The sequence below is a fragment of the Papaver somniferum genome, chromosome 2 (assembly GCF_003573695.1).
Source record: "Papaver somniferum cultivar HN1 chromosome 2, ASM357369v1, whole genome shotgun sequence".
In the NCBI taxonomy this organism is placed as follows: Eukaryota; Viridiplantae; Streptophyta; class Magnoliopsida; order Ranunculales; family Papaveraceae; genus Papaver; species Papaver somniferum.
In genome coordinates, this window is record NC_039359.1 from 17,766,791 (window position 1) to 17,780,640 (window position 13,850).

The 13,850-nt window shown below is 34.4% G+C and overlaps 1 protein-coding gene across 1 annotated transcript; it reads left to right on the forward strand.

The window, feature by feature from the left end:
- Window positions 1-11,216: 11,216 nt before the first annotated feature.
- On the forward strand, window positions 11,217-13,472 carry LOC113350699. Its single transcript, XM_026594830.1, has 3 exons — window positions 11,217-11,532; window positions 11,702-12,321; window positions 12,720-13,472. The coding sequence occupies exons 1-3, from the start codon at window positions 11,217-11,219 to the stop codon at window positions 13,470-13,472; spliced, it is 1,689 nt and encodes a 562-aa protein (XP_026450615.1).
- Window positions 13,473-13,850: the final 378 nt, after the last annotated feature.

Genomic DNA, 13,850 nt, shown 5'->3' on the forward strand with positions numbered 1-13,850 from the left:
AATCCAACCTTTGGTTGTTGATTGAAATTGATTGATACTTTAACATTGGTCTTTGGTACCGTTCAAGTTAATATCTCTTGTATTCAATTAGACTCGCAGATTGTTATTTGCTTGAGTAAGAATTGAATTGAGAAATTGAGATATAACTCCTTGATATACTTTTCTTAAGATTGAGTCTGATTGTGTAGTTGATTCTCATGAAAGTATATTGGAGTTAGTCCATACAGATTTCTAAGCGAATTATTAGGTGAGGTTGTTAGACCCCCACTTTTTCAATTGGTATCAGAAACGAAAAACACGTTTAAGACCTCATAAGTCTGTGTTTGTAGCGATCTGACTCTATGGACAGTAAAGTCTCTATAATCACTTCACCAGGGATAAATTCTGATCGTAGAGAAAGTTCTGAAAGACTAGTTATTCTCCAAAAAAAGTTGGATGAACAAATCTGGATTAACTCTGATCTAGTTGCAGAAATTTTCCTGTATAAGGATTTGAAATTCGTCAAAACTCCTTCAATAGATTTGAATAACTCTGTTTATTTTTCTTCTCTGAAGAATGGTCATAAGTCAGATGATAAACAAGGTCTAGGCTTTGTGAAACCTGATAGGACTCAGAACTACTCAAACGAGATTAAAGATGTTGGTCCATGTATGTTCTGTGACTCTTACAATCACTTTCAACATACTTGTATATCCTTCCGGAAAATCCTAAACGTTGCAAGTAATCTTCATAAGAAAGCTGAACAACTGTTTGCTTTCCTAAAAGGATATACAAAACTAACAAGAAATCCTAAACATGATAATAGTGTTAGTATGGGAGCTTTTACCTTAAAATCAACATCGCCATTTCGATGGTTTCTTGATAGTGGATGTAGCCGATATATGACAAGTGATATCACGTGGTTTTCTCTTCTAACGACTATGAAGGAGGTCCCGTGACATTTAGAGATGGGAGTTGCTGTTATATAAGCAAGAAGGGGACGATCAAACTTCCCGGCGTTCCTGAAATCCATGATGTAGTATATATAAAAGGTATGACTGCAAATATTCTTTCTATTAGTCAAATTTGTGACAAAGGCCATAGAATTTTCTTCAATGCGAATGGATGTGACATTGTAGACAAAACTGGGAAAGTAATTTTTCAGGGAACTCGTGGTAAATACAACTGTTATCTTCTGGATACTCAGTTCAGTAACTGTTGCAATTTGACTAAGGTGGAATCTACACATCTTTGGCATGAGCGTTTTGGTCACATCAATTATCGTCTTCTAACTAAGATCATTAATAAAGAACTTGTTAGAGGCTTTCCCAAAATCAATGCAAAGATTGGTGGTGTATGTGGTGCCTGTCAAAAGGGTAAACAAACGAAAGCTCACCATAAATCATCTCGAGATATCCTCACTAAAGCTCCACTTGATTTAATTCATATGGACCTCTTCGGACCAATTCAACAACCCACGGTTGCTGGTAAGAAGTATACTTTAGTTATGGTAGATGATTACACCAGATTCACTTGGGTTGCATTTATATCTCATAAGAATGAAACCCTTGATGAATTCAAGATTATTGTTAAGAGAATCCAGAACGAACAAGGTGGAAAACTAATAAAAATTAGAAGCGACCGTGGAACTGAATTCAAGGACACTAAGGTGTTTGAATTTTGTGATGAACTGGGGATTCAACAATATTCACCACCTATTACTCCTCAAGATAATGGATTTGCAGAAAGAAAAAACAGTAATGCTCCATAACAGAAACTTACTGTTAAGGTTTTGGGGAGAAGCTGTATTCACAGCATGTTATTTGATCAACCGTGTCTACCTATGGTCTAAAACCCTAAACACTCCTTATGAGTTGTGGTACGATAGAAAACCCAACTTGCACTATCTGAGAGTGTTCGGAAGTAAGTGCTACATTTTAAAAGATCGAGAACAGAGAGAGAAATTTGATTCTAAAAGTGATGAAAGTATCTTCCTTGGCTATGCCTCTGATAGTCATGGTTTTCGAGTGTTTAATCTCAGAATCCAAGTTATGATGGAATCTGCTAATGTTATTATCGATGATATTAATAATTTATATCATCATAATCCTCCTGCTGAATTGCCTCCAACTGAGACAATTGAGAAAGTCAAAGAAATTCCAGAATCAGTTGAAGTCATCCCAACTGTTACTGATCCTGATATTTCTAGTGACGAGGAGAAGAGCACTGATCAAGCTACTCTTGTTGAACAAGAGTGTGTCCCTCCTAGACATCTCTGGGTTCAAAGGAATCATGATACCAACAGTGTTATTGGAGGTAGAGATTCTACTGCTAAGACAAGATGACAACTTCAAATTATTTGCAATTTTGGTTCTTATCTTTCACAAGTAGAACCGAGAAATATTGATGAAGCTCTTAGGGATCCCTTTTGGGTGAATGCAATGCGTGAAGAGTTAAATCAATTTCAAAGACAAGACGTATGGGAACTAGTACCTTGTCGCTCCAATATCAATATTGTTGGTACCAAATGGATATTCAAGAATAAGTTTGATGAATTTGGCACAATTATCAGAAATAAATCCAGACTTGTTGCTCAGGGATATTCACAGATTGAAGGTATCGACTTTGACGAAACCTTTGCTCCTGTGGCACGCCTTGAGTCCATTCGGTTGTTATTAGCTGATGCTTGTTTTCTTAAGGTTAAGTTGTTTCAAATAGACATAAAATCCGCGTTCCTAAACAGAAATTTAAAGGAAGAGGTCTATGTCGCTCAACCTAAGGGTTTTGAAAACCCTGATTTCCTAGATCATTTTATTTAGCTTAAAAGGGCATTATATGGGTTAAAACAAGCGCCTCATGCCTGGTTTGAAAACTTACTACCTCTCTTCTTATGAAAGGTTTTTCGAGAGGCGAAGCTGATAAAACCTTGTTTACCAAATGGAGTGTGAAATATGTTGTCATTGATCAAGTTAATGTAGATGATATCATTTATGGTTCAACTTCTGAGAAACTTGCAAAAGATTTCCAAGTCTCTCTTGGCAAAGAATTTGAAATGAGCAGTGTTGGTGAATTAAAGTTCTTCTTAGGATTACAAATTCAGCAACATAAGGATGGAATTTACTTATCTCAAGAAAAATATGCTAAGGATCTTGTCTCAAGGTTCGGTCTGGATAAGTCAAATCCAAAACTGACACCTATCCACCACTGATAAACTACACAGAGATGAGAAAGGAGTAAATGTGGATCAAAAACTGTATCGATCTATTATTGGTAGCCTTTTATATCTTACAGCTACCAGACCTGATATTGCTTTTAGTGTTGGTTGCTGTGCTAGATTTTAGGCTAAACCAAAGGAATCTCATACTGCAGCTGCAAAAAGGATCATACGATATGTGAACCACACGGTCGGGTATGGTCTATCTTACACTTTTGATACTAACACTGATCTTTCTGCTTATTCAGATGTTGATTGGGCATGATGTGTAGAAGACAGAAAAAGTACATCAGGGGGTTTCTACTACGTAAGACTGAATCTTGTGGCTTGGCATAGCAAGAAACAAAATTCACAATCCATGTCCACATGTGAAACAAAATATATTGCTGCCGGCTCATGTTGTACTCAACTTCTCTGTATGAAACAAATGTTGGTTGATTATGAAACTGATACTGGAATAATGAAGATCTTTTGTGATAACTCCAGCGCGATTCGAATCACCGAGAATCCCGTTGAGCACTCAAGAACAAAGCACATTGATATATGGTACCATTTTATTCGAGATCTATATGAAAATGCTATCATAAATATGGAATTTGTGCCTTCCGAACAATAATTGACTGATATTCTTACCAAACCATTAGACACTGCTACATTTCAACACTTACGGCAGTCTATTGGTGTTGTTTTGGTACAATAGTTATTCTTAAAACGCTTGCCCCTGTGCTTATCTCGATCTTTTGGGCAATTGAGTTTTGAACTCCAGTAAGTGTTTACTTCAAGTCTGCATTTGTTTCAGTAATTTGATTTTCTGTCAGGTTTCTTAGTGTAATTTCCAAAGAAATCCTTCTTTTCTTGTGAAAGTAAGGTCGCTCTTGTTGTTCTTTCGGGAATGACATTATATGGGGGGGGGGGGGGGGGGGGGGGAGTTCTTAATTGAACTTGTGCTTAATTGCCAAATCTTTTTGTGGAGTGCGGTTGTGGAATATTGTAGGGGTTATCTTGTATCTTTATAAACTCCTTGATGAATGCATTTAGTTTCGGCTATATGATTGCATCTAAAAAGTTAATATGTGTTTTCTTTTAGTCATGAAATGTCTCTATGGAAATTTCATTAGGATGCCACTAGTTTTCGTACCTTTGTCAATTTTATTGACAAAAAGGGGGAGAATTAATGTGTAGTCACACTACAAATACATATGGTTTTCGGATCATTATGTAAGGGGGAGTGGTTTCCATGTGAGATGGAGTATTGACTAAGGGGGAGTGATACATATCACCATAGTATGTTTTCGAAGTTGTGACACAATTGAACTTTGATGATGTGTAATGATACTATGACACTGTGTAACAATGATTGAGAGCTTTTGTTTTCTCATTGTTATGGCTACGGATCTTCAACAACGATGATGATGCATTGAATATCTTTGGAATCATTGGAGTACTTGGAAGTGACGAAGATTTCGAGTAAATTTGAAGAACCAAGGAGATCATGCATGTAGAAGAAAAGCTGCAAAGTTTACTTATTTTGTATTCCATATGTATTGATAGTTTTGTCACTAAAATTGACAAAGGGGGAGATTATTAGAGCACTGCTCGGTCGAACTCGCAAGCGTTGTTATCTCAAGCTTGTTTGTCAAATTTAGTTACCAAAACTATAAGTCTTGATTTCTAGTCTACTTATAGATAAGTCTCGGACTAGAATAAAAAGTATAGTTGAGCTCTAGAATCCACGACGTTCATCATACAAAGACGAAGAACTACTCAAGGAACTGGTGGAACTTCATCGACGAAAAGGTATGTGGAGACTTGAACTTATCTATCACTCAAAAGTCTATCTATTCTATCTCTTATCTTGAGACAAAAGTCATAGTGCTATATAGACTTCGATTATACACATTTTCTATTTCGAGCCGAGTTTATCTCTCTTATCTATTTCTTGAAATATGTTTTGGTAATATTTCGCTTTGGCCAAGTTCATCTTTGCAAGTGACGAAAGTCATGTTGATTGTTTCAATCTTTTGAAAATCGCTTTGATGAAAAATACTGTGTGAATAACCGTTATATAACATCCTCTAAGAGTGTTTCAATGATTGAAATAGAGAGTTTAGAATATGTAACCATATTTGGATATAAACATATAGTGTGTTCACTGATTAGTGTATAAGTCCAAAACCGGGAATCAAGTGTATGCATACTTGTCTGTGTACTAAATGGTTGATGGAGACTGGGTAAGTATGTGTACCCGTATGCATACTGGCGGAATTTCACGATCGTGAATTTCTGCTGAGTTTTGAAATCAAAACCAACTCAATCCGGTTACCTAAGTATGCGTACCCGTACGCATACTAGCGGAAAGTTCATGTTCGTGAATTTCTGAGTTTGAAAACCAAAACAAACTCAAATCCGGTTACTTAAGTATGCATACCCGTACACATACTTAAGTGTGTTACTTTCGAAAATTTGTTTGTTCATGAACTAAAACATTTACATAATAAGGAATGCAATTTGCAAACCGTGGCTATAATGTTCATGAATTGATTCGAGTGAATCAAAACCAATTTTGCTTCGATTGTGTCTTGTATACTTCTATAAGATCTAATCAATTGAACAACTCTCGAACTAGTTCATTTGAGTCATTTGGACTAGTTATGGTGAAGATGAATATGGTTGATATGAATGTGCTCATATGGCTAACCATTTGGTTAACTACTGTTGAACCAACTAGGTCTACACGTTTAGGTACGGTTACACAAACCTAAATGAACGTGCATTTTATTTGTGTATAACAAGCTAAGATTCGAACTAATGGTTGAAAGATATTAGCTTGAATCTAATCAGGTTTTCATCTAACAGTGAATATTGAATGCTTTGTTACCAAGGTATCATTGATTTCAAATCCTGATTTGAAGACTATATAAAAGAGAACTCTAGCAACTGGGAAACCTATTCCCCACACCTCTTGTGTGATACTAGTTGTATAAGCTAGAGTCAATTATCCTTTAACCTTAGGTTTCTATCGAGACCCTGTAGGTTAACGACTTGAAGACTTTATTGAGATTGTGAAGCCATACCCAACTATTTTCTCCGTAGTTGTGTGATCTGATCTTGTTGTTTCTATCTTATTGAGTGTAATTGTAAAATTGGCTCGAGATTAATTCTCTGATAGGCAAGATAGAAAAGTAGTCACAAATATCTTCATCTCATCGTTTGTGATTCCGAAATATCTTGTTTCGTTAGTCAATTAAGATTATTGTGAGGTTATTGATAATTCTAGGCTGTTCTTCGGGAATATAAGTTCGGGTTATCGATTGGTTTATGTTCACCTTGATTTATTAAAAGACGGAACAAAACTCGTAGGTATTTATATGGGAAACAAATTTACCTATTCCTATAGACTTTTCTGTGTGATACAGATTTGTTTATTAAAGTCTTCGACTTTGGGTCGTAGCAACTCTTAGTTGTGGGTGAGATCAGCTAAGGGATTCAAGTGCGTAGTACCCTGCTAGGATCAGGGATGTAAGGAGCGCAACTGTACCTTGGATCAGTGTGAGATTGATTGGGGTTCAAATACAATCCAGACCGAAGTTAGTTTGTAGTAGGATAGTGTCTGTAACGGCTTAATACAGTGTGTGTTTAATCTGGACTAGGTCCCGGGGTTTTTCTGCATTTGCAGTTTCCTCGATAACAAAACTTCTGGTGTCTGTGTTATTTCTTTTCCGCATTATATTTTTTTATATAATTGAAATATCACAGGTTGTGCTTTGAATCGATCAATTGGTAAATCCAACCTTTGGTTGTTGATTGAAATTGATTGATACTTGAACATTGGTCTTGGTACCATTCAAGTTAATTTCTCTTGTACTCAATTAGACTCGCAGATTTCTAGTTTCTTGAGTAAGAATTGAATTGAGAAATTGAGATATAACTCCTTGATATACTTTTCTTAAGATTGAGTCTGACCGTCTAGTTGATTCTCTTGAAAGTATATTGGAGTTAGTCCATACAGATTGCTAAGCAAATTATTGGGTGAGGTTGTTAGACCCCCACTTTTCCAGTTACCACTATTTATGGTACATACTTGTGATCGGTTGCACAATTTATAGGATCGGTTACACCAATTACTAAAACTTGTTAACCTACTGTAAGGATCGATTACACATCTTGTAATTAGTCCCACCAAGTTATAGGATCGGTTACCCAATGACTAGGAATGGTCACACCAATTACAAATATCGATCATACCATCTTAGGTGATTACTTAAGATTGGTTTCACTAATAAAAGTCATACCGATACATAAGTTCGGCATTGTGAATAGTTTTACCAAGATACATAAACAAGTTATGAGCGGTTATACTAAACACACATGCTGGTAATCCAAAGATTTGCAATGAGTAACAATACCAATAAGCCTAGCGATTTCTCTTTCGATTCATAAAACAAGTTTATGAATTGTAATTCTTTTAAAAGAATGTAAAACATTGGACGAAATATTCACCCATACCCATATACATAATCACAATAGCATTCATACGATTATGTCGATGTCTTATATACGAAGTTCAAAAGATAGGCGTTATACTTAGAATTATAATTCCTTAATATTACGTCTAACTTGAGTATAATCATTCACAGCTTCGCAGTTATGTTTTCAATATAGCACGACTTAAAAGATACGTTAGGAATGAAACAGTTCAAGTCAAAATATTACTAACCTCAAGAGGAAGGATGATGTCGTCGATGTAGCTCTTTAATTCTTCACATTCTTCAAGTCTTCGAGTAATACTTCTAATAACTTTCTAGCTAACCTATATGAAGTTGACACTAGTAAATAATCAAGCGACTCTTTAAATAAGTTTTGGTTCACTAAAATATGACAACCAAACTTGACATACCAACGCTTGGTGGGTTCAACCGAACTATGCTCTAACAATGTCCCCCTTTGTCAATTTTAGTGACAAAACTCTTATATCATATGGATAAACAAATTACAAGAATTCATTATACATACGATTGATTCCAAGTTTCAAAAGCACAATAACTTGTATGCATTCAATCCACAAATGCCGATGTTGACATTATAATAACAAAGCTAATACTCATGTTAAAGGTAAGATAGGTATATTTTCAATCCGCACGTCTTTGTTATTCCCTTTGTAGTTTAGATAACCACAAGTATCAATATGATATGTTACTCCCCCTTAGTCTGTACTTTACCCTTTCATTAGATATAACGTTTAAGTACCATTGTCCTTTCTTTAGTGATACCAAATCACTTGTTTACTCCATATATTTCTCCCCCTTTTGTCACAAAATGACAAAGGTACGAGCAAATAAAGTACAAACCGAAAGGATCTTACAAATCTTAAAAGACTTGCAACCTATAAGAGTTAAGCACAAGGGTTCCACACACCATTTTAGATAACCAATATCAAAACCGAAACTACAAAAGTAATTTTGTTTTGATATGTTACCAAGGAAACAATTTCCCGAAGCAATCTTCCCTAATAGTTTAGCAAATCATAAATTGACTAAGCACCTTAGTTCTTTTGCTAAACTGATTGTACAAATACAATCGCTTGTTTGATAAGACCAAAATAAAGATCAGAATTAACTTTATTTTTCTCATCAGGTTCTAATTATTCAAACAATAACTTAGACCTTTAACTTTAAAAAAGACAAGTACTAGGTTAGTTAACTAGTATTTCTTTTTAAGGCATACGATTAGACTTGAATAACTGAATCCTCCACTTTGATAAGTCTAACTAAGATCAGAATTAACTTAGTTTCTCTTATCCGGAATCGAATTGGACTAAACAATTGATCCCGATTTTTTTTTGTTAAGCCATAAAAAATTCATGCAAACCAAATAAATCAACTTGCATAATTATTTACCTCAACCGGAAGCAATTGAAACAAGCATAGACATTAAAGTACCACCATTGCACCGAAATTTCATTAAGCCTAAACAATAGATACCAAACAATAAAGCAAGATAACAATAGTTTTTCTCAACCGGAAATAATTGAATCACACACACATCCATACACAAATAATGGAATAAACATCAATTGTACCAAAATTTTGCTAAGCAAAAGCAAAATATATACAATAAAATCAGGCTTTTCTTAAACAGGAAAACGATTAACTAACAAATTCGTTACCTCAAGTTCCACATCCTCTTCTCCTTTTCTTCACATCTTTCCAGGGAGAAATATTAATGTGTTGTCATCCTCTTGTAAGACAAAAGAACAACAACAACCACCAACCTTTACCAGAGAAAGGTTGAAAATCGATTTTAACTAATGCGATGCAGAAGTTGAACACCCCGAAACACATATGCTTTTATGCTAAACCAAACGATTCAACATATTGTGACTTTTTCACACATGAGTTTCAATCGGAACCCCTTATGATCCTTTGATAAAGCCTACCAATATGGGCTAGAATTTAATCCCGCTAAATCAAAAAGCCACCCAAACCAAAAGGGTTCACCGCTTCACGCCATATGAGATCGAATATTAAGGTTATGAAAACCGAAATCAAGCATCCCATAAACACATAGCAATAATATAAAGAATTCAAGCATAGGATATGTAATCGAAAAAACTATCACAAGAAAAAATATAAAATAATAATTTTATTCATTAATAATAGATAGTTTTATTCAAAATAGACCTTATACAATTATTGAAAGAAATCAATAAATGATGTCTATTTTTCTTTGAAGACAATTATTAATTTTCATTTGTTTGCTCTTCAGAAATTTCTTCAGAGTCTTGGTCTTTTTCACCTCTTAGAAATTCATTATTGATCTCTAGGATTCCTTTAAGAGTTTCCGGATCATTACGAGAGGCAAAGACCAGTTGTTTCTGAATATAGTCTAACTGTCTTTAAAGACGTAAAATATGGAACATGAATCTCCATTGCTATAAATTTGATTTTAAAATTATTCGTCATTGTGTGTTCACACAGGCTGGTGATGAGACAGGGATATCCAAGATTTCTATGGAATGATGTGGTATTGATAGATTCGATGATCTTAATCATTTGATTGATAATTATTTCACATATGTCAATTTGCTTTTTTTTTTTTCCAGAAGAAAGTATACAAGCTCAACAAATTCCTTATCCCATTGTGATGAATCTTTTGTACTAGCAAAAAGAGTTGCTGTAGCAAGTTTACCGAAAACCCTTAAGAAGAAGGGTACTTCTTTGGTTATCATCTTTCCCTTTTTCCATTCAACAGTTTTTCCAGTGATAAGTTTTGAAATGTTATCGTGCTCAATTTCAGAACCGGTAATCATATGATTTCCCTTCACTTTGTAATTGATGATCTTTGATATCATTTTTCTGTCGACATGATGAAAAGTGCTTCCAACCAAAGTGCTAAAAGTAAGTTTTCATGATCAATATTATGAATATTAACATAAAAAATTCTTACTATATCATGTGAATATTTTTCAAATCCGAACATATTGCCCCAGATTCGGTCTTGAAAAAACTTCGCATACTTGGTTTATGAAACATCTGGATCGAATCTCTTTTCTTCAGTGAAGCTTACTCCCTTCAAGGCTTGATATCTTTCAAAACATGTGTTATCTACAAAATTTGAAAGATCATGCTTCCCTTTGATCAAGTGAGGATACTTGATTTTCTCAATATCTCCAGCAGGAATAAATGGATTTAAATCCAGTTTGTTTGTTTCAGAGTTTTCTTCCCTTGATTTCCTCTTTCTCATATTTGCGAAAATATGAAAAACCCTAGTTACAGTTTTGATCAATCTTCCCCAATATGTTTGTGAACATAGCAAGAGGTTATCTTTTATATGAGAGAGATAGACTCGTCGACTGAATCGGGCGAGTTACACTCTGCAACTCGGGCGATCAACTCGGTGATTTTTTTCTTCTCTTTATTCGTTTTCAGTGTTCAGATTCATTAAATTTCAGGTGGAAAATTCAATCAGTTGTATTGAGTAATCAATTATTTCATGTTTCTTAGGGTTTAATTCAGGTGGTTTCATGGATTCTTGTCCTAAAACCACTGAAATTGAAAAAAATAAGGTCAATATCGCTATATCTAGTAATGAAAACAATTATCAAAAAATTCCGTCCAAAGAATTGCCAGATGATTTATTTGAAGAAAGCTTAAATCCTTGGATATTTTCTCTGATTGGGATATTAAATTTACAACAACTTAAGTTTGTCGACGCTGCTATCATTCTTAGACGACAATGGAATCTTGAAGGTGACTGTAAACTTATTCCACTGGGAAGGGGTTTTTTCACAATCAAATTAGATAACGCAATAGATCGTCAGTATATCGAGGAAGGAACATGTGAGGTTACAAATCAAATACTTCAAATAAGAAATTGGATCTATAATTTTCGGCCACAAAGTCAAAGAACTTCTAGAGCTATGGTTTGGGTAAGAAAATACTGTTTAAAATTTGTAAGGAATTTGGTAATCCTGTGAAACTTGATGCTGCAACAGAAAAATGTGAGTAGGTTATTATGCTAATGTCTTGGTTGAAGTAGATTTTGCTAAATCTATACCAAAAAAAATATGGATTGGCACAAAATATGGAGGTTTCTTTCAAGACATTTCAATTCCAGATTTTCCAAAGTTCTATTCAAACTGTAAAATTTTAGCACATTTGGTCACTGAATGCAGAGTGGAAAAAAGCAGAAATCAATCCACGGGTGAAGGTCATAATCATATCACTAGCAAGACAAGTAATACTTCTAATCATCAGCAATCTCCTAAAAATGGTAATGCTTCTATTCAGCAGCAAGGTCCTAAAACTCCACATATTCCTTTTGATATATGCAATAATAATGAAGATGTTGCTAATTGTAACAATAAGGAGGTGGTGCAAGTGAGTACTTCTAATTCTGTTCTAAATCCATTAGTGGAAGATTCAGTAGTTTCAAATATAATAACTCCTCCGATTCAAACTACTTCTGTAGTAGTTCACTTGAATAGTGGTAGATTTAATACTCTCAGCCAAATTGAGAATAGAGAAGAAGATGAAGTGAGTATTAATGAAGAAATTATGGCTGACATAGAACCTCATAAGCTTATTCAAATAGCAGATGTAACTGAGCTAAAAAAGAGTGAATTTAAAGTTTGTGGATGATGGATCAGGAAAGGTCACTACAGAACCAATACAATTTACTTCATGGACTTTAGTGGTAAATGCTCTGGGACAAAGAAGACAACACCTTCAGTAAATGTAGCAAATAATAACAATCCAAATATTAAGAATATTTCCATTGATACTTCTTCAATACAAGCACCAGTTAAATATAATTTTAGAAGAAATATTGGAAAAGGAGGTACAAACCTCCAACAAAAACCATGAAAGTACTTTATTGGAATTTAAGGGGTCTTAGAAGAGCTAGGTCCCATCAACAATTGTATAATTTAGTTAAGCAATTCAACCCAACATTAATATGGGTTGCAGAACCAAAAATAAAATGTTCTTCTTCTTTTTGTAGTAAACTAAATCTGCCTGGTATGCAGAGTATGGTAATTCATAATGCTTCAGTTAATCACAAAAGTAATATATGGTTGTTTTGGAGTAATTCTGTAGTAACTCCTTCAGTTGTCTCAGTAACAAGTCAAATGATTACAGTTGAAGTGGGTAATGTGCTTGTATCTGGAGTTCATACTCATGTTAAAGTAGTGCAGAGAAGATTTTTGTGGTATGAGATGCGATTGATTAGTGATTTAAACAAACCTTGGTTAATCATTGGTGACTTTAATGTTGTTCTTACAATGGAAGAAAAAGTTGGTGGCAATTCTCCTTCAAGAAGATCAATGTTGGACTTCAATGAGTGTATAAATGCTTGTGAACTCATACAAGATCCTAAAGTTGGATTAGATTTTTCATGGTCAAATTGCCAGCATGGTAGTAAAAGAATTTTATGCAATCTGGATAGAACTTTCTTTAACTTGGGGTGGTTACAAATGTATGGATATTGGGGTTATAAAGTGGGTATTAGAGTGGTGTCACATCATTCACCCTTACTGGGAGGATGTGCTAATGTTCCTAAGCCAAAAAATGTCCCTCTAAGATTTCAGAAAATGTGGTTGGAGCATCCTGGTTTTATGAAGATTGTTGAAGATAGTTGGGCTGAACCAATACAAGGAGATCCAACTTATGTGTTTATGCAAAAGCTTAAGAGGTTAAAAGTAATTTTAAAGGAATGGAATTGGAAAATCTTTGGTAATATACAAGTTAAAATTCAAGAGGCAGAAGTTTTGGTTAAATAGAAAATGTTAGCTTCAGATAATAATCCTCAAGATGAACTTGCTCTCCATGATCTTGTAATGGCTCAGAATGAACTGAATTCAAATGAGGTTCAACATAGTATCATGATGAAGCAAAAATCAAGAAATCAATGGGTAAAAAAATTCTCTGCAAACACTAATTTTTTCCATACAAATATTAAAGTAAGACAAACAAGAAATATGATATGTGAATTGGAGGATAATGAAGGGAATTTGGTAGTTGATCAAGAAAAAATTGCTGATATTCTAGTTGAATTCTTTCAGAAAAGGTTCCAGTATCAAGAAGTCAACATCAATGAGTCATTATTAGATGTAATTCCTCAATTAGTAACAGAAGAAGACCAAAATATGCTTGAAAGT